The 24,009-nt window shown below is 45.6% G+C and overlaps 1 protein-coding gene across 1 annotated transcript in view; it reads left to right on the top strand.

The window, feature by feature from the left end:
* ZFP64 (ZFP64 zinc finger protein) overlaps positions 1–24,009 on the top strand; it is a 79,497-nt gene that overhangs the window by 42,031 nt on the left and 13,457 nt on the right. Inside the window, exon 6 of the mRNA XM_028125237.2 lies at positions 23,723–23,872. Coding sequence (XP_027981038.1) covers positions 23,723–23,872 — 150 coding nt within the window. The remainder of the gene's footprint in view (positions 1–23,722; positions 23,873–24,009) is intronic.

The raw sequence follows: 24,009 nt of genomic DNA, 5'->3' as shown, positions 1-24,009 counted from the left end.
ACGAGTGAAATCATACGGTATTTGTCTTTCTCTGACTGCCTTATTTTCCTCGGCATGATACCCTCTAGTTCCATCCACATCCTTGCAAATGGCAAGATTTCGTTCTTTTTGATGGCTGAGTAATATTCCATTATATATATATATCACTTCTTATATATAATATATATAATAATATTCCATTTTACTTCTTTTTTATCCTTTATCTGTTGGTGGACATCTGGGCTCTTTCCACAGTTTGGCTACTGTGGACATTGCTGCTATAAACATTGGGGTGCAGGTGCCCCTTCAAAGCACTATGTTTGTATCTTTTAGATAAATACCCAGTAGTGCAGTTGCTGGGTCATATGGTAGCTCTATTTTTAACTGTTTGAGGAACCTCCATACTGTTTTCCAGAGTGGCTGCACCAGCTTGCATTCCCACCAACAGTGTAAGGGGGTTCCCCTTTCTCCGCATCCTGGCAACATCTGTTGTTTCCTGAGTTGCTAATTTTAGCCATCCTGACGGGTGTCAGGTGGTCTCTCATTGTGGTTTTGACTTGTATTTCCCTGACGCTGAGTGATGTTGAACATTTTTCCATGTGTCTGTTGGCCATTTGTATGTCTTCTTGGGAGAAATGTCTATTCATGTCTTCTGCCCATTTCTTGACTGGATTTTTTGGTTTTTGGGTGTTGAGTTTGATAAGTTCTTTATAGATCTTAGATACCAGAGCTTGAGGTTTTAAATAGATGGTCAGGGAAAGCCTCCCGAGAAGTTAAGATTGAACAAAGACTGGAATGAGGGAGGGAGGGAGCCATGTGGATATTAAGAAGAAGAGAATTCCAAAGGGAAAAGCCAGTGGAAAAACCCTAAATGAGAAATGTGCCTGTGGTTTTTGAGGTTGATGTGGCTGGAGAAGAGAGAGCAGGAAAGAGGAGCAGGTAGACCATGAGGTTGATGAGAGAATTATTCTCTATGTTTTATGCATATCTGATGTATATTTTAATACTCATTAAAACAATAGTAGCAGTTGCATTCATTCAGCAAATACCAGTTGCCACAGGGGCATACATAAGATGTTGGTGTCGCGATGCAGGCAGGATCCTTGCCCTCTGGGAGTTCACGGTCTAGTAAGGCAGATAAGCAAATACACATTTGCCACAGCACATCAGTGCTCTAGCAGGGGACATGGAAGCACGACAAGGAAGCCGTGTGACCCAGATTTGGACCGCCAGGTGAGGCTGCCTGTGGAAAGTCAAAGTGATGAATAGGCATCACAGCTGAAAAGCAGGAACCAAGAAATGGGGGTGAGTGTTCTAAAGTGGACAGGAACATATAAAGGTCTGGAAAGAGAGAGGTCATTTGTAATTGGAGCATTTTTCCAGAAGGAAAAAGGGGGGGAAAAAGAGAAAAAAGATTGGTGTTCCTCATGGTATGTAAGGCTCCTGGGAAGGTTGTTTATTTCGGGAGAAAAAAGTGCCCCATTTATACTATATATATATATATATATGATCATCTTGTTCCTCATCCAAACTGGGACACCTCTGGGAGTAAAGAGGCACTAGTGATAATAATGCTGGGAGAGCAGGTGTGAATCAGCTTCCAACCTGCTGTGATTCCTGATGGATGGGAGCCAGAAGCTGTAAAATAATGACTAGAGCTTCACCCTAGCGGTGGAATGCAGCGTTACAACCCAAGGCAAAGATGAGAGAGGGCCACATTCCACCCGTTAGTTTTCCAAGAAACAGTCTTTATCAGTCTGCTTATACTTCACCTTGTGACTGTATTCCTATTTTCAAGGTTAACAGAATTGTAGGTACCCACCCTTGCCCATTGGCGTCATGGTGGGTGGAATGTGCTTCCCTACCCCACTGATTCTGGGCAAAGCCATGTGATTGCTTTGGCTAATTGAATACTCATGGACCTGATGGGAAAAGGGGCTTTCAGTGTGCCTGTACAATGTAGCTTATGCTCTTGTTCTCAAGGGACCTGTCATGAGAAGAACAATGCCCCATGTGGCTGATGGCCCGAGGAGAAATGAGCAGACCAATGGAACCGACCTCAAGCCAACCCTCAGCCTAGAGCCAAACCCAGCAGAGCCCCAATGAACTCACAGACCTATAAAAAAGAAAATAAATATTCCTTGTAGAAAGCCACTGAGATTTTGAGGTTGCTTGTTACACAGCAAAAGCTGACTAACACAGGAGACTATGAGGGAAACCTTCAGCTTGCGATTGCCTATGGAATTGCCATATCCAGTATTCGGTGTCTATTTGAATGAATGAAATGATGTTTTCCCTACAATACTACTTAAAAATCACTTTCAACACAAGTGTGATGAGAAAGTACAATTCGGATGCAAATACAGCAGGTCTCTCCTCCCATCTTGTCCTGCCTCTTTTTTCCCCCCTCCCTCCCTTCCTTCCTTTTTTTTAAATTTCTGGTCAGTTTCCTTTCATGGGAAAAGACAACCTGCCCACAGGACTCCCCACCCAATCTACATAGCACCTGTTGATCTCCATAGGACATCTTTTGTTAGAGGCAGCACTTTCCCAGGTGGCTCTGAGACTCGGTGCCTCCCAGGAGAAGATACACGAAAGGAATGAATGCTGGAGTGGTCTCCACTTTTATGAGACTTTAGACCTTCCCACAGAGCATCTATTCATTTTGAGCTAACTCTCAATTACCAGTGTCTTCAGAAAGACAGAGTTCAGATTAATTTAAAAGATGGGTATGTTGGAGGCTCAATGAGAATTTAAATTTTTTTTAGTATTAAATTTCTTACAAGTTAGCAAACCTGCAATCATCTTCACAGAGAGTGCCTTTCTACCTAATCCGGTGTGAAAAGCATGGATACACCCAAATTACCTATAAGCAAATTACCTATAAGTGAGTCAGGAAGTCATACAGAGACCTCTCCTGCCTGGCTTGCACAGCAGGCCCATGGAGCGCTGCAGCAGTTGGCAGTAGAGGGTACTGGTTAAGAACAAGGGCCCTGGAGTCAGAAAGAATTGGGTTCAAATCCCAGTTCCGCATCTTCTCAGAGATAAGACCCAACAGGTTGACCTCACCTCTCTGAACCTGTTTCTTTTTCTGTATAGTGAGAACAATAACAGTACCTAACCTAGAGTCTTATAAAGTAGGATTAGATAAAATAATACATGGGAAGTACCTGGCACACAGTAGGCAGTCAATTGATGTAGCCGTATCCAATGGCAACACCAATGATCTGCTCTCTCAGTGCGTCTGTAACCTTGGTGAAGCCATCAAGAGCTCGCACTCATCATTAGTAGGGCTGCTCGGCAGCCAACTCCTTCCTGGGTGGAGGGCATGTCATTGTGCTCTCCTGAGTGGAAGGCAGTGCCCTACCTGCCATTTTACTAGCTGGTGAACATCAGCTACTCCCACCACTTCACCACTTCCTTGCAGCTGGAGGACAAGCACGTGACCTAGGCTTGGCCAGTCAGATGCTCCAGCCCAAGACCGAACAAGGAGCACAAACCACAGGGACGGATCCAAGTTCATTCACAGTGACAGCATTTCAGCAGAGGCCTGAACAGTGCATGATGGTTGCAGCAGGGGCTCACTCTGGGGGCAGTGGGCTGCAGCTTAGGGGTTCCCAGCATCAGTACCAGAGTTGTCTCCCTGCAGCATCCAAAGCAGATAGTCCCCCACAGGGTATGTCCTTCATGGTTACACCTGTCTGGCCGGCCTCCCTCTCTGCCCGTCACCTGAGCCGGGCTCTCCGCGCCCCCAAGGCACTTGGCTGACTCACATGATGCCCATAAGTTTCTGTTCTGATTCAAATGGCCAACAGTTTCTCTTACGTATCATCAACAAACCCCAATTGATACATTCCCAAAGAGAGAAGCTTTGATTGGATCCCTTGTCACTGACCAAAACTGAGGGCTCCAGTGGACAGAATTTGAGGCCATACCAACATAGAAGTCTTACACTAAGCCAGCTCAGATGTTTTCACTCTAACAGTGTAAACCCTGGCACTTTTATGCAGAAAGAGGCCCCCCCACCATTGCCATGGGAACTCTCCTCCCTTCTGAGAGCTGCAGGGGAACCAGCTTCAGGGCTGGCCCTTGATTTCATCATAGAAGGGGAATTTTTAAAGTAAACATGTCCCAATAATTTTTTTTTTTTTTTGCAAGTAGGGGAAGGCGCAGAGAGAGAGGGAGAGAGAGAGAATCGCAAGCAGACTGCACCGAGCCTGACACAGGGCTCGATCCCAGGACCCTGAGATCATGGCCTGAGCCGAAGGCAGACGCTTAACTAACTGAGCCACCCAGGCGCCCCAAAACTAGTTCCTTCTTAGAGGGACTTTTAATCCAAGGCTTAAATGCTTGTAAGACCCAGGTGACAACAAAAATGTGGGAAGGTATGTGCAGTGAAAGCTAGGTCACCAGACATCAGGAGATCAGAAGCTGGAACTGCAGTTTATTAGTTCTGGGGATTCTTAGGTATTTTCTCTGCCATAGACGAGACTCGGATATTCCACATTTATCTGTTTGTTTCACTGTCTTTTCAAGACTCTGCACCTCGCCCTCTATTCTATATGTTTCACATACACCATGGCGTCTACCTAGGGTTTTTGCTTTTTCCTGATTTCAGGTGAGGGGAACCCCTCTCTGGTCCTTCTCTACAGCTCAATCAGATATTGTCAACACTCTTTTGGTTACAAGTAATAGGAAACACATTAAAACTAGCAGAAGTAAGAACACTTCCTGAACAGACACTAGGTAGTTTCCAGAATCTGAGAAAGAAACACAGGGATCAGAGCCGCTCCAGGGACCTGGGGACCTGGGGACCTGGGGACCTACACCAGGGATGTGGTCTTGTGCGTGTGTCTTCTTCCACAATCACGCCCATCACGGCAGGCCTTTGCTTGGCTTTATTCTTTCCTCCTGCAGATGGGTTTTCTGTACATGGCAGAAGGATATGGTCACAGGCAACTCCAGCTTAACGCCATCCCAATTCAGCCAACCCAGAGGGCAGTCCTTCTCTTTGCTTTGTATAAATAGCCCAGGAATGGTTCTCCACCGAGGCACATGCCCAGTGCCAGAGCAGCTCTGTGGTCTGGGGGGTACAGTGAGCTAGGACGAGTCCATCCTGCCCACTGGCCATCGGTAGCTTTCTAGAACTAGCTGTCAGTTCAAGACCTCTTGGGGAGCTTCCTGGGAGTCATCTGAAACCAGCTCCATACTGGAAGAAAGAGTCAGGCCACTCCAGATTGGTAGGTGGTAGGTTTCATAAGCAAGGGAACTTACACATGACACTTGTCTTGGGCAGCTACAAGATGAATAGATCTCCGCACCCTCCCGCCAAATCTTAAAAGCTTAATTTTTAAATTTTTTTAAAGATTTATTTATTTATTAGAGGTGGGGAGGGGCAGAGGGAGAGGACAGTCTTAAGCCGACTCCGAACTTAGCATGGAGCCTGCCGCGGGACTTGATCTCCTGACCCCGAGATCACAACCTGAGATGAAACCAAGAATCAGACACTTAACCAACTGCACCATCCGGGTGCCCCTTAAACATCTACATGGAGGCCTTAACTGGTTCAGTCATGTACCATCCAGATGGTCTAAGCACCAGATCACTATCTCAAGACTATGTCCTTAGGGCAGCTTCTGGGAGCCAGAAAGGCAAGCAGAACCCATATTTTAAGGGTTGGGGAGAGAGCGAGGAGCTTCCAATTGCTGGGGTCCAGCTCACAGGTCAACCAGTGGTCACATCCTCTTAATGACCTCCCCCAACACTGCCAGTCCCACCACAACTAGCTCCCCAAAGGAAGGAGGGTAGTGTGGTTATACAAAACCATGAAGGTTCACTGCTCCCTCTGCTAACTACCTCCTTCCCTGAGCATTTTCTAGATGATCCTTGGGGATCCACTCCAGCCCATATGCTCCAAATGGGGCTGACACACTCCCTTCATAGGGGAGAGCACGGTCCCATGCTTGGCCAATCAAAGTACTCCATGACCTTGGTCAAAGAGACTGGGCTAAAGCAAGGGTCAGCAAATTCTTTCTAAAGCAACAGAAATGGTTGTTAATTTCAACAGAAATCTTTGAGAGTAAATATTTCAGATGTAGGGGGTCATCCAGTGTCTGTTATAGTTCTAGCACAAAAACAGCCCTAGACTTATAAACATCAACAAATGAACCTGCGTTCCCACAAATCCTATTTACAGAAACAGGCAGTGGCCCGATTTGGCCCGTAGACCATAGTTTGTCACCTCCTGGTGGAAAAGATGGGCGTATGATCCAAGACAAGCCAACCACGCCTAACCAGGGCAGAAGTGAGTCTCCAGGTCCAGCCAAGGGGAGGGGATTAGCCAAGAGCAAGCACACTGGGAGGTGGGACTTTTTAGGAGCCATGTCAGAAGCCCATGAGAGAAGTGCCTGAGAGCAAACCAGCACACAGCAAAGATGTGCTGAGAGGAGCAGAGGAAGACCAAGCCGGCATGATATTTGAGCCCCTGGATGAAGCCAGAGCTGAAATAAAAATGTACTCCCAACCTTCAGTTCTTTGGCACAAATTATTGTTTTTTTCCTAAGGAAAAAAAAGGAAGGGTGTTTTCTTACTTGCAAGCATACAGTCCTGATGAATAGACCCTCCATTACAGAAAGTGAGTCAAAGGAAGCCTTGGGTATCTCTAGTAATTGATAGAAAAAGTCATTTTTCATCGACTGCTCCCACTCTGCCAAGTAATGCCCTGAGCATGCTACAACTAATGTCTTGTCAACCCTTATGGCAGCCTAAACAGTAGACAATGCAATAATGCTCTTTTAAGAAAACCAAGGCCCAGAAACATTAAATCACTTGGGGGCACCTCAGTGGCTCAATCAGTTAAGCATCTGACTTCAGCTCAGGTGATGATCTTGGGGTCCTGGAATCAAGCCTCGTGTGGGGCTCCCCACTCAGTGGGGAGTCTGCTTGTCCCTCTGCCCCTCCCCCGACTTGTGCACATGCTCTCTCTCTCTCTCATATAAATAAAATCTAAAAAAAAATTCCAAAAAACAAAAATATGTAAATATATATTAAGCCATTTGTTCCAAGCTATAGAGCTATGACTTGGCCAGTTCTGTCTTATAGAGAAGTTTATATTTTTGAATATTCTTTAGGCTACATCATTCCTCATGAGTGTCTCTGGTGAAAAGATCATACATTTTAGTTTCTTGTAGATTCTTTATAAGCCCAGCACCTCAAATTAAATACATTTACCATACTGATTGCTTGATTGATTGATTGATTGATTTAGCAGTCCGTAAGCTTGTCAGGCATGCACACTTCTTGTAGGTGAACTTTACTAGATCCAGGACTTTCCTTACAACTTTGAGAGAAAGGTAGCATGGATATTTATTGTGTCCACTTCTCAGGTGATAAAACTGAGGCCCAAAAGTTGTGGATTCACCCCCAATCCACAATGCACACTGCCGGACAGGTGATGCCAAGATTCACCATCACGTTCAACTTCCCCATTCCATTTGCAGCCTAGGACTTATGCCCCTAACAGAACAGGGAGAGAGGAGTTGGGGGGACTCACACCTTTGCAATATGGCAATTGGTTTGGCATCAAGCGGAAATGAGCATAGCAGGAATAGGGCTCTGTCAAAAACTGTTCACTGTACCCCAACAGCCAATGTGTTCTTTTTAGGACTAGAATCACTGATGTTTTTGTGAGCTCTTTCATGAGTAATTCATACATTCACAATGTCCACATAGCAAAACAAAACAATATAGGATGCTATACATTGAGATGTCTCTTTCCCAGCCTGTGTTCCCTTCCTGGTCCGTACGGATAACTGCTTTTCTTTCTTTCTTTCTTTTTTCCTTTCTTTCTTTCTTTTTCTTTCTTTCTTTTTTCCTTTCTTTCTTTCTTTTTTCCTTTCTTCCTTCCTTCCTTCCTTCCTTCCTTCCTTTCTTTCTTTCTTTCTTTCTTTCTTTCTTCTTTCTTTCTTTCTTTTTCTTCTTTCTTTTTTGTTTTCTTTTGGTCTTATTAGGGTTTCCCCAATAGCAGGCCCCGAGACAAGGATTAGAGAACAAGTAGCTTATTTGGGAGGTGATCCCAGGAAACAGCGACAGTGGGATGGGTGGAGAAGTGAGCCAGAGGAGGGAAGGAGCTGAAACAGAGTGTGTTATCAGCAGGGTTGCCACTTCGGGCATCTGGCACTTACTCCTGCTGGGAACCCCTGGGAGGCAGGAAGGAACTGATGCCTCAGAGTTATCCATTTGTGGGGCAAGGGCGCTGAGGTATTTATCCACCAACTCCAGCATTTGCTGATTGAGAGCCACTCCTGAGGTGGCAAGAAGAGATGAATAGCCCACGTCTTTCAGACCGCTGCACAGGTGGGCAAAGGGGACGCTGGCAAACAGAGAAAACCCTCAGGAAAAATAATGCAAGTACTGACCGCTGGAAGTCCGTCCAGCATGCACCAAGGTGACAAGGGCGAGGGGATATGGGTGGGCGCCAACAGCAATCGCCACACTCTGTAGGCTTCCAGTGTGTCTTTATATAAGCATAAGCAAACATGAATGTACTCTTCCATTATCCCCTTCCCTTTTGCTTCCCTTGCTTTTTTCATTTAATATATTCAGAAAATCTTACCAAATGAGTACATAGATTCCTCATTCTTTTTTTTTTTTTTTAACGGAGGCGAAGTATGCCATTGTGTGGCTTTACCACAGTTTATTCAGCAAGTGACCTGTAGACAAACACGTCAGAGAGTGCTGCAGTGAATAGACTTGTAGGCCGGTCGTTTTATTTTATTTTATTTTATTTTATTTCATTTTATTTTATTTTTATTTTATCGAGAGAAGTTGCTTGCGAGCAGTGGGTGGAGGGGCAGAGGGAGAGGGAGGGAGAATCTTTTTTTTTTTTTACAATACATCATTAGTTTTTTTTTTAATTTTTTATTGTTATGTTAATCACCATATATTACATCATTTGTTTTGGTGTAGTGTTCCATGATTCATTGTTTGTTCATAACACCCAGTGCTCCACGCAGAATGTGACGGACGGTACCCATCACCAGGCCAACCCATCCCCCTACCCTCCTCCCCTCTAGAAACGTCAGTTTGTTTTTCAGAGTCCATCGTCTCTCCTGGTTCGTCTCCCCCTCTGACTTACTCCCCTTTATTCTTCCTCTCCTGCTATCTTCTTCTTTTTCTTTTTTCTTAAAATATGTTGCGTTATTTGTTTCAGAAGTACAGATCTGTGATTCAACAGTCTTACACAATTCACAGCGCTCACCGTAGCACATACCCTCCCCAATGTCTCTCACCCAGCCACCCCATCCCTCCCACCCCCGACCACTCCAGCAACCCTCAGTTTGTTTCCTGAGATTAAGAATTCCTCATATCAGTGAGGTCATATGATACATGTCTTTCTCTGATTGACTTATTTCACTCAGGATAACACCCTCCAGTTCCATCCACGTCGTTGCAAATGGCAAGATCTCATTCCTTTTGATGGCTGCATAATATTCCATTGTGTATATATACCACCTCTTCTTTATCCATTCATCTGTCGATGGACATCTTGGCTCTTTCCACAGTTTGGCTATTGTGGACATTGCTGCTATAAACATTGGGGTGCACGTACCCCTTCGGGTGAGGGAGGGAGAATCTTAATCAGGCTCCACACTCAGCACAGAGTCCCACACAGGGCTCGATCTCACAACCCTGAGATCAAGACCTGAGCCAAAACCAAGAGTCGGTCGCTTAACCAACTGAGCCACCCAGGTGCCCCACAGTCCCTTTTAATACTCAGGAAAACCATTTGAGGTCGGTAGATTTATTATCCTCATTTTACAGATGAGTCTGAGGCTCAAGAGGTTAAGAGACTTGCTCAAAGCACACATCTGCGGAGAGCTGGACTCGGGTGAGATACTCCATGTAGAATGTGCCCGAACCCAGCCCCTACCTGGCACGCAGTGAGCATCTGTGAGTGTTCGCTGTTATGGTTGTCAGAGTCAGTACCTTTCCAGCATTGCTGCCTCTCAGGTGAGGAGAGGTGCAGTAAGTAACCCTCACCTTCGTCAAACGGAGCCTGGAATCTGCCTCTGAATGTGTCCTTGCTGCCATACGCGGCCCTTGCGTCTCCTTCCCACCCTCCTCCTCTGCCTCCCTGCCAGTATTCTGCCCACCTCCAGCCAGACGGAGGTTCCTCAAAAGGGCCATCCCTTTACCTCCTGGTCTTGGCACAAGCTGTTCCTTCTGCCTGAAAGCCTCTGAAGCCTCTCCACCTCACTTCTCCACCTGCCCAAGACTGACTCATCCTATACACCCGGGGTTACGAACCCGCCTGTTGCAGGCTTTCCCCGACCACCGTGCGAACCTTTCTCACACGGCGTATTGTACCTGCCTGTTGACTTAGGTTCCCTCCTCATTACCCTGCGACTTCCTTCTAGGCTTGCCTTGCATTCCTTGAGGTGAGCAACCTCACAACCGGGTGGAACCCAATTAATGTTTGCTAAACAGATGAATGGCTCCGGAGCAAGAGCCCTAGTAGACAGTGTCAGAGTCAGGGAGACTGCGGCCCAAGACACGGAAACACTCAAAGGATCTGCAGGTGACCCTTGGTCCGGGTGATTCCAGTGTTGCCAGAAAGGGATCGGAAATTCACGTTTTTCAGGACCAGGTAAGGCAACTGACAAGCCCTGGTCTGCCACACCCTGCCCCAGGTCTAAAAGCTTAGATTCTTCGTCTGGGACCACATTCCTTTAGAGTTCAGGAACTACCAAACCTGTAGGAGCCAGCAGGTGGACTGGAGGCTGTTTTCTCTATAAATAAAGGGCCCTGATCCACTGCGTCACCCACAGGGTACCCTCCTCCAGGAATTCATCTCATTGGTTCATATTCTAATCCGTGAAGGGGAGGGGCTGGGTGTGGGAGCAGAAAGGAAAGAAGAGGAAGTGAAGATCGGGGTAGTGGTTATTAACATTTTCAACGAAAACCGTGCCCTAGTGACTTTTTAACGAGTTCCCCCCTTTTTTTTTCATTTTCATTTTAAAAGTCACATATGCTGACGGGAATGTAAATTGATACGGTCACGTCGGAAAAAGTTCGGCAGTTCCTCAGAATGTTGAGGGTGAACCTGTGCTATCATCCAGCTAGTCCTCCCCCACGCTGCACGTCTCACACTTACCGCACATGAGGGTCACGGGGGATCTTGTTAAAAATGCAGATTCTGGGCGTGGAGCAGCTTACACACGAGAACCACGAAAGCTGTGTAAGAATGTTCCCAGCGACGTTGCTCATAATTACCAAAGCGGAAACCACCCTTTGGCAGCGAAGGTGTAAAATGTGGTAAATTCATGTGGAGCTTATGTGAGAGTGAAAATCCGGTGCAGGGACACCTGGGTGGCTCAGTCAGTTAAGCCTCTGCCTTCGGCTCAGGTCATGATCCCAGAGTCCTGGGATCAAGTCCCACATCAGGCTCTTTGCTCAGTGTGGAGCCTGCTTCTCCCTCTGCCCCTCCCCCCAACTCCTACACACGTGTGTGCACGCTCTCTCTCTGACAAAGTCTTAATAAATAAATGAATAAATAAATAAATAAATAAATAAATAGAAGTTGGACCTTTAAAAAAAAAAGAAAAGAAAATCCAGTGCAGCTGCCTGCAACACCACGTCGCATCTGACAAACTTAAAGAAGCAATGGAAGAAATATTAGCCATGCAGTTCCAAAAGCCTCAGAACTAAACAACATTATTTAGGTGACAAAACTACTGTTTTTTTTTTTAATTGAAGTATCATTGATGCACAGTGACAAAACTATTTTTAAATAAGAATTACACAAAATTGGAGCTAGTGGAAGAAGGTGGCAGAAGGCAGGAGAAGCTAATGGATGGGAACATGTAAAGAGTTGCTTTGGTACTAGGAATGTTCTACACCTTAAGTTGTTGGTGGCTACAAGGGTGTTTGTTTTAGTCCATAAATTGTACATTTGTGTTTTATACACTCTTGTGGGTGTGCCAGATTTTATGATTTAAAATTTTTTAACTTGAGATTTTTAACTTAAGAGATTGCCAAAAAGTGTATATCACTATGTCATTCAGACAACTGCTGTTCTGTCCCCAGGAATAATTCATGTTACCAGTTCCCGTCTCATCTGCACTCACGTGTGTCTGTATGTCTGTGTGTTAAATTTAATTGAATCATGGAACACTGCACCAAAAACTAATGATGTAATATATGGTGATTAACATAACAATAAAAAATTTAAAAAAAAAGAAAAAAAATTTAATTGAGAGATGCTGCTATATCTTATGTTTTTACTATGCAATTGTGTGTATGTATATATGTATGTATGTATGTAAAACACATATATACACACACAGTAGCATAATTTGTATACTGTTCTGTCCTTTGAATATTTCACTTAACATATGTTGAAGAATATTCCATATCAGTGCACAAGGAAATACATCATTCTCCATTATGGTCATACAGAATGTATTCCATTGTATGACAGAACCATAATTTAGTTAATTATTTTAACTATTGCTTTTTAACTATTTAACTTTTTAACGGTCAAGCAGTGTGGGAATCCATTCCCTATTTTTTTTAAAAGGAGATAATACTAAGGATCATGTCTTCTTAAACAGACACGGAACACAGGCTCTCCAGTCCTTCCTCCCTCAAGCTACTACCCGGCCGCCATCTTGCTTAACGCATAGCCAGTGTGTATCCTTCCAGTACCTTTTACTTTCCATTAAAGCATATATGGATCTGAATAGATGTTTAATTCTATCTCTGTGGAACTTGCTTTTTCTTCAGTGCAGTGTATCTGGAACTCTAGCCATGCGTGTGTTCATAAATCTGGTGATTACTTTTATTTGCTGCCTGGTAGTCCATGGTATGGCTAAACCTTAGTTTAACCTAGCCAGTCCCCTGTTGTTGGGCAGTTAGGTTATTTCTCAATGGCTTTTTTTTTTTTTTTTTTTACTATGACGGTGGTGTTGCCACAAACATCCTTGGACACGCTCCCTTGTGTGCATGAGCAGACATTTCTCTGGAGAATAGGTGGAAAGCAGAATTGATAGATCACTGGCACTTTAAAAAGGTATTGCCAAATTGCTCTCTGAAGCAGCGATAAACATTCACGCTCCCACCAGCAATGCATTAGAAGACCAAACTCCCTGTGCTCTTGCTAACGGTAGATGTTACCAGCATTCTTAATTTTTATTGATCTGATAGGGAGAAAAGAGAGAGGAATTTATGGTTATTTAATATTCATTCCGTCATAATTAGTGAGGCTGAATGCCTCTTCATAGGTTGGTTGCCCAGAATCTGCTTTTAACAACATCACCAGATCATTCTTCTGCACATTAAGGTCTGAGAAGCACTGAAATCACAATCTGCTCCTTAACAAGGTCCCCAGGTGATCTGCACTCATGTTAGATTTTGAGACACACTGGAGTCAGAATCTGCATTTAACAAGGTCCCCAAGTGATTCTCATGAGCAGTAAGTGTGAGAAGTGCAGCGTGAGGGAGGAATAGATGGATCATAACATGTGTGCACCTTTGCTAATATGTGTGCATTTAATCTTCCCTGTTCAGACAAGATAAAAATGGTATTTCAATTTATTTTAACTTGCATTTCTATCATCATAAGTGAGCTTGGACTTTTTTTTTCAACTTTTTACAAGACATATTTTTTTTTCTGGGAACCAACTAGCCACTGATGCTTCTTACTTTGCTTCAAACACGCCAAAGCTGATCTTCTCAGAGCCTTTGCTTGTTACCTCCCTCAGAAATGCTCTCTCTCTGGTTCTTTCCATGGCTGCCTATTACATCAGGTTTTAGCCCAAAGGTCACTTCTAGCCAAACTCAGCTACCCTCCCCCGTACCACTCAGTCATTCTTGGTTCATGCCCCCCCACGTCATCTTGATCATGGCGCTCATCCTTATCTGAAATGACCTCATGCACTCATTCATTCATTCATTCTCTGGCTGCCCTGCTGGGTCTTGTTTGTCTTGCATATCACTCTGTACCCCACACCTGGAACAGAGCCAGGCAATAGTGTGAGCTCAAAAAATTACCGGTTGAACAAATAAATTCCTGGCAGAGAAAGAAGTCAGATTTGCTCCTGTCTGCCTTTACACCCTCTTTGGGAATCATTTATACTTGGATAAACATTTATTCATTCATTCATTCATTCCTATATCCATAGTGGAGAAAGGTAGTGGAAAGGACAGAAGTCAGATGAGCAATGCCTTTTTCTCTTAGGAAAGCAATTACTTGAGCAGCATTAAATGAGTCCCTTTGAATTCCTCATTTAATATTCATATATTGGGGTGCCTGGGTGGCTCAATCAGTTAAGGATCCAACTCTTGAGTTCTGCTCAGGTCATGAGCTCAGGGTTGTGAGACCGAGCCCCATGTTGGGCTCTGTGCTGAGCATGGAGCCTGCCTAAGATTCTTGCTCTACCTCGCCCCTCCCCAACCCCCCCACCTCGTGCTCTCTCTCTCTCTCTCTCTAAAAAAATAATACACATATATTGAAACTGGTATGAAAGCATAGAAAATCTGCAACTCAGAAGGGTTGGGTGAAGTCAACACAGATGTGTTTGCTTCCAGTTTATTTCCATGGACAACAATATCTGTGCCTAGTTAATTGGAACCACCAATTCTGGATTAGTGTGAGCTATTATTATACATGATAACCATTGTAGTAAACTAATACATTTACTCTGCTATTATAGTCATGGTTAACACGTAGGGAGTACGGCTCGCCACTAGACATTATTCTTTGTCCTTTGCATAGAGAAATCTATTCATCCCTGTAACCGCCCCAGTTATATTAGCATTGCCATTTTATTGATGAGAAAACTGGAGTGCACAGCAGCTTTCCCAAGGCCACATGGTCACAAAGCCAGGATTCCAACTCACATTGGCTCTAGAGTAATGTTATTTACATTTTACTGCTTCTCAATCTTTATAATGCTTTATAAAGAGATCTAGAGGGATGAGGAGAATCTTGTATAATTTAGAGGTGCACTGTTTATCTCTTGGCAAAAGACTTAAGTTATCAAAATTACAGAGATTTTCCATCTTTCCTTTAAAAAGTGACAAGCGTTGAAAATTTGACTTTCTCTTGAAGGGGACTACCTAACAATCATTAAAAAAAAAAATCAGGATGAAGATGATATATAAAGAATGAGAAAGTAACTCATTTCTAGAGAAACAATCCTGTGGTGAAAATATTTTGAAATGCATGTTTGGCCACGGTTTCCTTGTTCTGTGATTTTGTTGCTGAAGGAAGATGAAAAGGTGTCACCTGGAAAAACCTCATTCTGCGTGTTTAAACTTAGCAACAGAATTTTCTGATCTGTTTAAACCTTGTTCAAACGGTGGGTTTGAAATCCATCTGGTAAAGATGTAGTGATGCGCCCTCTTCAGTTTAATTGGCAAAAGCCCCAAGTTGATTATCAGGGAAGATGAAAATTTACAAGCTGGATTTCAAAAAACAAATAGTCAACTTGTATAATTGGTGAATGGGATTGGAGGAGAATTGTGACTTATCATAGCCAATGAATGATACCCTGCTTTCACTTAGATCTCTAATCTAAGAGTTATATATGTGATTTTTTTTTTAAGTAAGCTCTATGCCCAACGTGGGGCTTGAACTGACAGCCCCTAGATCAAGAGGTGCATGCTCTATCGACGGAGCCAGCCAGGCGCCCCTATATTTTTTTTTTCAATTTTTCAGTTATGACCCTTGAAGTCAAGCCATTAAAACCAAACATGGTAATGAATTTAATTTACAGCCATAACTTTGAATAGATACATTAAAAAGTATTACAATGCCTTCGAAAAATGAAACAAATTTAATCAGTTGCTGTCCTTTTGTGAAAAATAAATTTTGCTTTGTTTTTTGTTGAAACCATACATGCAGGGAAAATGCAAATCAAGACCATAGTGAAATATCATTGTATATTAATTCGACATCTGATAATACTGAGTATAGGAAAGGATGTGGCTCCACAGTATTTCTTACTTTGTTGGCGGAAGTGTCAATTGGTGCCACCACTTTGGCGTAACCTCTTAAACAGTCACCTACAATCCAAAAATGTGTACATTCACTTAACCTCTGACACTTTTTAGAAGGGTCATAGATCATACCCACACAATTCAGAAAGACTGGGATACAACCCAAGTGCCCATCAACAGGAGGGCAGATGTATAAACTGTGCTATTTGCACACCATAGAATATTACACATCAGTCAGGCGAATGACAGTGACAGCGATTTGGATGATTTTGGCAATATAGTAAATGAGGGGAGATTCCTAGAAAATTACATACCCTTTTTAAGTTCTTTAAAAATTAAAATTGTGTTTTTTAAGATTACACGTAGATGCAAAAGAGCTTGCTGCAAAGATAAAGCAAAGGAATGAAGTATGTGGGGTTTAGGTTGATGGCTGTATCAGAGAGATGTAGGTTATGGTTATGCTCCCAGTTTTGGGTGGTGGGTTCCCTGGTATTTATTATATCCTAAGAAGCCTGGGAACAAACAAGCAGCCAAACAAACATAAGCCAGCAAAGGATCAGTAATGACCAGGTGTCATGTACCAAGGATTAATCCAATTGTGTGCACCTGAGCTGACAAAATGCTGTCTAAATATTAATTATATAAACACCTGTACACACCTCACGCAGTATGAAGGGGTATCAGATATCTCCCATCCTTCTGGCTGGGTTTGCTTCCCGAGGCAACCACTGTATGTGTGTAGCTACCTCCTGGAGAAAAGTTTAAAAGTTGCTTTTAAAAAAGGGGGGAGGCTCCAAGCTTTAACCTTGGATCGCTTGGCTGGTTCAGTGGGTAGAGCCTGCAACTCTTGATCTCCGGGCGGTGAGTTCAAGCCCCACGTTGGGGGTAGGAATTACTTTTCTAAAAAGTTGTAAGTAAATACATAAATATATAAATAAATAATTTAACCTTGAGTGACATCACCTGGCATTACACAGCCATCCCTAAAATCCATTCACCATGTGAAAATCAGCGGGAAGTTGGAGAAAAACAACTCAGTTTTTGAGAAATGTAAAAATCGTCTTCTTGCAGGCCCTACCCTAGGATTTGCTAACGGTAACCCCACAAAAGGCGAGTTACAGACGGCTGTTGAACCCCAAGGGGCGGCCCAAGCCACAGCGCCAACTGTCAGCAGGGGGCGCTGTTAAATACACCGACTCCCAGGCCTCTGCCCCCAAGGATTCAGAGCCGAACCTGGGTCTTTTCTAGCAAGGGCCCCCACGTGATTCGCAGGTTTGGGCAAGCTTTGGGCATAGCCCCGCCTTAAGCAACTCCCCAATTTGTAGAAAGTAAACACCAGAGGGATGTAGGTGGCTTCCCTGCTCCCTGTTGGATGTCGTTCACCTGGTGCAAGGAGGGGTTTTCCCCCCGCCTTGGGTCTCATCAAGGTTCCAGCCAGTCTGAGCATGAAAGCCAATTAGCTAACCCCCACACACACCACGCCCCAGTCACCTGCTGGGCGGGCCCACGCCTCTGTTGGCCCTGAGGCTTCTCGCGCGTGTGGTCTTAGACCTGGAGCGCTCGAGTCACCGCGCGAGGGATGGGGTGGGGCTTGGGGGAGCCGTATAGAAATACAGATTACTGGGCTCTGCCGCCTGAAGCCAAAACTTTCGGAATCTGCATTTTTAATGGACTCCTCAGTAAAGTGGTTCATCTGCAGTTGGAGACTCTCTGGGCTCATTTAAATTTTAAATGCGAAGATGCTGGATGTCGTGCTTCTCAACTTTGGCTGCACATCAGAATAACCTGGGGAGCTTAAAAAAAAAACCAATGCCCAGGTTTCCGCCCAGACTAATTAAGTCAGATTCTAAAAACACGGCTTGTGCGGCAGCAGCGGAATCACCTGGGAGCTCGTTAGAAATACCGAAGCTCAGGCCCCACCCCAGACCCACTGAGTCAGAATCTGCATTTTAACGAGATCCCCAGTGATTCGAGCTTACATGAAAGTTGGAGGAGAGCTGTGCTTCTGAAATTTTAATGGGCAAACGAATCACCTGGGGATCTCGTTAAAATGCAGACACCGTTTCTCAAACTTTAATGTGCATGCGAATCACCTGGGGAGCTTGTTAAAATGCAGATTCTGATTCAGCGGGTCTGGGGTGGAGCCCGAGAGTCTGCATTTCTAACGAGCTCTCAGGTGGTGTGGGCTGCAGGGGCGCTGACTACGCTTCCCCCCGACCCCCGAGGTCTTGGCTCCGGGCCAATCAGCCGTCAGGGTTCTTGATAAATCGTCCTGCTCGGCTGAGGAGCAGAATTGCCAGGACATGCGCGCTCCAGCCGGGGAAGCGGAGGGGTAATTTCTGAACTCCGGGAAGCGGTTGTGGGAGGCAGGCCACTCGCCGCGATTCGTCGGGGGCCGCGCTCCTCTCGCCATGTCGCGGCGCAAGCAGGCTAAACCTCAGCACCTCAACTCCAAGGAGCCGCCGCCCGGGCGCCGCGAGTTCGCGGAGGCTGGCCCGGGGGCGGCGGGGGGCCCGGGTGAGTAGCGCTGCGGACGCACAGTCTGGGGGCTGCCGGCAGTTTCTCGGACGGTCCCGGGACCTGCGCGGGTGCGGGGCTCTGGGCGTGGAAGGGCGGGGTGAAGCCTCCAACTCTAGGGCTGGGGCTGGGACCTCGGCGCCCCAGCCCTGCGCCTTTGTAAGTTACACCTCCTTGTAAATTCCCTCTCTGCGGGTAAACTATGCGGCTGCCCCAAGCGCTAGTAAATCGCGGTTCCTCTCCCAAACACGCTGGGAAGATGCTCCGAGACCCCTTCGGAGGGCCCTCTTCGGGGCGCGCCGGCGCCCGGGTCCCTGACCTCCTTGGTGCTGGCCTGCGGTGGCGCGCCTGGAAGGTGGGCGTTCTGAGACCCGCGTCCGGGACTAGGGGGGGATGTCTGAGTTTCCGCCCGGCCCTGGAGCTAGGTGCTGGCGAGGGCAACGGCGATGAACAAGCATACAGGATTCCAGTCCTTCTCGAGTTTATGGCCGAGTGGGGTCGAGAAAGACGGCCCTCGAGACAGAATGGGGAGGCGTAAGGTGCGTTAGGGGTGAGCGGCGGAAGCAGACCTCACGAAGCTGGGAAGGGAGAGATGTGAGGGCGAGGGGGCATTTCACATACGTTGTCCAGGGAGGGCCTCGCGGAGGTGGGTATCATCGAGTAAAAAAAACCCGAAGGTTGTGAGAGGCTTGGAGATGTCTGGGGGGAGAGCATTCCAAGCAGAGGGAACAGCAAGTGCGGAGGCCGAGGACGTCAGCAAGGTTGCAGCATTGGCGGGGGGTTGGGGGGAGGCACATGGGGTCGGACAGATGATGGGTGCCCTAGGGACTCCAGCAAGAACTTTGCCTTTTACTTTAGGACCCTTTTACTTTAAATGAGGCTTTGGAGGGACGGTTGTGTCGAGCAAACCACTGCCATGGTCGGACTTTGCGGACTGACTTGGCCGCCAAGTGGCTGGTGGAGGGGGTCCGGGTGACGCGCAGAGGCCCCGGACTACCCTAAGTCCTCAGGGCAGTATTTCTCACCTTGTGGTCAGTGGAGCCTCTGTTTCTGAAGAGCCTGCAGGTGGGCAGCTTTGCTAACTCGCTAAATTCCTCAGTCTACCCTTAGGCACCGCCCCCATTGGAATCTCTGGGGCGAGGTGGGGTTGGGGAATCTGCATCTCTAAGGCGCTTCCCTTCTGATTATCTTGCCCTCAGATAACTTAAATTCCCACTCGATCTCCTCTCCACCCCCGCGGTTAACTGATAACCTCCTAGTTCCGACTGAACTTTTTTCTCCCTCTCCCTTGCGTTCCTTCGGCCCAGAAAGGAAGCTGGGGGATCTCAGGTCTCTTCTAAGAATAAGCCTCAGACTTCCAGCAGTGCCAAGTCAGTCTGCAGGGCTTTGATGACCACAGGCCCAAGGAGAGTAGTGGAGGGGAGAAGTGTAATGAAGCTACTTTGGAAATAATAGTACATAAAACTAAAATTGGGCTGGATGGAACTACCTTTTAACCAAAAGACCATAACTACCTTTGTGCCCAAAGACTATAATGGACACGGGTTGCAACGGGAGGGTCTCCCTGGAGGGTGGTCCCCCGCTGATCCTCCATAAAGGAGGAACTGGAGAGTGTTGTTGGGAGTGTTGAATCTTGGGGGGAAGCAATTATAAAAGACAATAACCTGAATGACCCCTGGCTGTTGTGTGGGGGCCCTGGGCTCCTTTTGTTCTCGCATAGCTGCTGTGAAGATGGCTCCTTTGGAGACGCCCTCTGTTTAGAAGGCTTAGGGTGTTCTGCATTGTGAGGTACTCGGCGTGCCCCCTGTGGGAGCAGGGCACAATCAGAATTAAGCGCCAGCCACTCTGTAGAGAAAAAGCAACATTCCAACTGATGTGGTTTTTCCTCCTGCATTTTGGGTCTGTCCAGCTGAACAAAGGCCCACCTTCTTTTTGAGGTTTGTTTAGGCTTCCCGCACCCCACAGTTAGCAGGGGTGGGCCACCATTAATTTGCAAATGGCTTTGCTACTCAAATAGGTTTTGGAATAAATAAAATGGAACCAGTCAATTGGTAGACTGCAGTCATGACCAGTTAAAAAAAACCACCTGAGGGTAACCTTATGAAAGGAAGTGGTTTTTCATAGGATTAAAAAACGCCCACTGTACTAAACTGGGTTCTATCATGTGGCTCACCCCCACTTTCAGACTAGAGGGTCTCTGTCCCAGCTGTACCATTTTCAGGAGAGAGTGGGCTTCCAGACTGGCTTGGTTTCCTGGATGTTTGAAAGGAAGGAAGTCTCCTTGGGAGGCCCTTCATGCCACTCCACATTCTACCTGGGTGACCCTTTCTAGCATTAGTTTTGTTTTAAGACTTTGAGAGCGACAGTGGGGGGCAGAGGGAGAGGAAGAAGCAGATTCCCCCCTGAGCAGGGAGATCATGACCTGAGCTGAAGGCAGATGCTTAACCAACTGAGTCACCCAGGCGCCCCTGGATAGCCTTTTTTTTTTTTTTTTTTTTGGCTTTAACACATCAATTTCTTCTGCCTGTTCCCAAGTTTTCATGGCACAATACATTTCCCTCCCTTGCAGAATCTGGTGGCTCACGTCTACCCATCAATGAACAAAATCAATGTTTATATGGTGTTAACTTATGTACCAGGTCCTCTTACATATACTAAAGGATTTAATCTTCACCTAAACCTAGGAGAGAAGAGCCATGATCCCCATTTTAGATGTGGAAATTGAGGAACAGGGAAGTTGAGTAACTTCTCCAGGGTCACACAGCTAATAAATGATAGAACTGAAATTTGAAACTTAGCCCTGGCTTTCCAGTCAGCTCTCTAAACCACTGTGCCTTACAACTTCTCACTTAGATTTCACTTTTCAATCTTTCTTGGTTTCTCTGGGATTAAAAATCCTTAAGAGTTTGATGGTTTTCTTTAATACGAATTGCTAAGTAGTGCAAGGTTTTGGGTTTTTCTCTGAGGAGCATAATGATGGGCTTCATTCAGATCTGGCCAGTGTGGGTTCTGGTCAGCTGAACACTTCTAGCCCTGCAACCTTCAGCATCTCTGAACCAGTTTCCCTTCTCACAGAGAAGTTTTCAAAAGTGTGGTTGCCAGATCATCATCAGCTGGAACTTGTTAGAAATGAAAAATGACCAGCTCTACCCCAGATCCACTGAATCAGGACTTCTAAAGGTGGAGCCCAAGCCACCTGAGCCTTAACAAGCCCTCCAGGTAATGCTGATGCACCTGTTTGAGAAGCAGTGCCTTAGTGGTGGGCTACTCCTATTTTTAATGTGCACAGGAATCACCTGGGGATCTTGTTAAAGTGCAGATTGATTCTGTTGGCTGGTACCTGAGGTTCTGCATTTCTAACAAGCTTCCATGTTATGCTGTTGTTAGCTCTGGGGACCACCCTTCAAGTAGCAAGGGCTTGAAGTATATGATGGAATCACTGGGCAGGGCTTCAAAAGTGCAGGTTCCTGGGATTTACCTGTAACCACCCTCACCCCAAGTTATCTGGGGTGAGCCCTGGGAAGCTACATTTAAAACCCACAATTCATGTGACTCGGATACAGGCGTGAGGGCTCTCCTGTACGTTGTAGGATGTTTAGCAACATCCCTGGCCTCTACCTGCTAGATGCCACAGTCACCTATGTGTGTGCATATATGACCACCAAAAATATCCCCAAGCATTCCCAGATAACCCCTGGGGGCAAAATGACCCTTAGGGGAGAGCCACAAGATTCAGTCACTTGTTCAGACCCTGTTAAGGGGCTTTGAGCACCACCACTATTCAGATGGGACCTCTGCAATCCTTTATTCCTGAATTGTGTTTACAAGCACAGGCTGAGTGATGCACTGAGAATTTACATTGTTCTCTTAACCCTGCAGCTCTGCGGCGGGTCCATTATCCTTTTTCAAAGGAGTAAACTGAGGCTCAGAAAGGTTAAGTTTCAGTTAGCAAGTAGCTAAGCAAGCCCTGTGCCTAAGAGCTAAAGCCCACACCAATGTGTTCACTAGCTGCTCGGGGTAAGAGGTTTACCCTGACAAGCCTCTCACTGAAAACGGAATCCACCTTCTCTACCTGGAGCGAAAACAGTCCCAGCCTTTGGCCCATAATTTATCAGTATCTTTTTAAGACTTCAGGCATTGACAGCACCTCTTTATTCCTTGGATTTAAATCTGTTTGGAGAGAAATCACTTTATAATCTTTCGGGAATGCTTTGGTTTTGTTACAGAAATGTTTAAACCTCCACATTAGATTGGACCACATGAAACTATCTGACCATTTTGGCCCACAAAAACATCAGTTTCACATGATTCTACCCTAGTAATAGAACATGAGCCACGAACTCCCATGTGTGTACCTGGGGCCAGGCTTGTTTCTTCTTCCAGCTATTCCCCTGCCCTGAGGTATTTTGCAGCATCCGATATCTATACAACTTGTAAATATCCATCCCTAAACTATGAGAATGCTCTTTAAAAACTCTTAATTTCATCTTCACACACACCCCCCCCAAAAAAAACACTTTAGTGTTCATGCTTGTCATGGTCTTAAATGGCTTATGATATGTTTAAATCGGGATCCAAGTAACCTCCTGATACCACAAGTCGTATCTTTGAGTCTGTTTTTTTCCCCCCTTCATCTTTAAGTGATTTGCTGAAACAGTGGCATTTTGTCCAGGAGACCAGTGGTGCTTGAAGTGTGGTCTGTGACCTACTGAATGGAGACAAAACAAATTCAGAAATCGAGTAAGCTTTGAAAAAGAGCTTGACATTGCTGGGCCAGCCTTCTTTCATCTCTAATGTTGGGTCTTTTTTTTTTTCCCCCCTGTATTTCATTTGTAATTTGCATTATATTTTATAAAAATAGCAGCCTGTGATGGATCGGAACATCTTTTACAAACTAAGTTTTCAGTAGGTCATTTGAGAAGCCCCAGTTGCAAAGTTTTGCAGCCTGGATCTTGCCAGTCTGTCCTGTTTCCATGTCCCTTGTACCCTGTATTTTCTGGAAGTTGGTAGTTCAAGAAAGGACTTCTGTAAGGCCAGAGTGTATGTGGCTTTCCATTTTTTAATGTTTTTGTTTTTTGTGTGGGGGGTTGGTTTTTTTTGGTGTTGTTTTTTTTTTTTTTTTTTTTGGAGAGGTGATGGAGATAAAACAATCCTGCTTATATTGTAAGACTTACCATGGTGGTGGTTTTTGAGAAATTAACACTTCTTTTTGCCTCCATTTCAGCTTCAGGATTAGAAGATAATGTTCCCAAACCAACGTGTCCCTCCACGGACAGCAGTGATGCCCAGAAAGCCCCTGCCTTGGCGCTTCCCTCAGCGTCCAAGGAACAAACGGTGACGCTGGGAGAAAGGACCTTCAACTGTTGCTACCCAGGTGAAACATGAACTTGATCGCGCGGAGCCCTTTCTCTGTACCGGGCGCTGGCGGGCAAGCTCTTCACCTGCTGAGTCCTGGCCCCGCCCCGCTCCGCGCAGTCACCGCGCAGGCGCATTCCGTGCGTTCTAAGCATC

Source organism: Eumetopias jubatus, unplaced genomic scaffold (assembly GCF_037043125.1).
Source record: "Eumetopias jubatus isolate StellerSeaLion01/CBP00866 unplaced genomic scaffold, mEumJub1_p1.0 scaffold_9, whole genome shotgun sequence".
NCBI lineage: Eukaryota > Metazoa > Chordata > Mammalia > Carnivora > Otariidae > Eumetopias > Eumetopias jubatus.
Note: the sequence above shows the minus strand (reverse complement) of the source record. Positions and strands in the feature narration are given on the sequence as shown.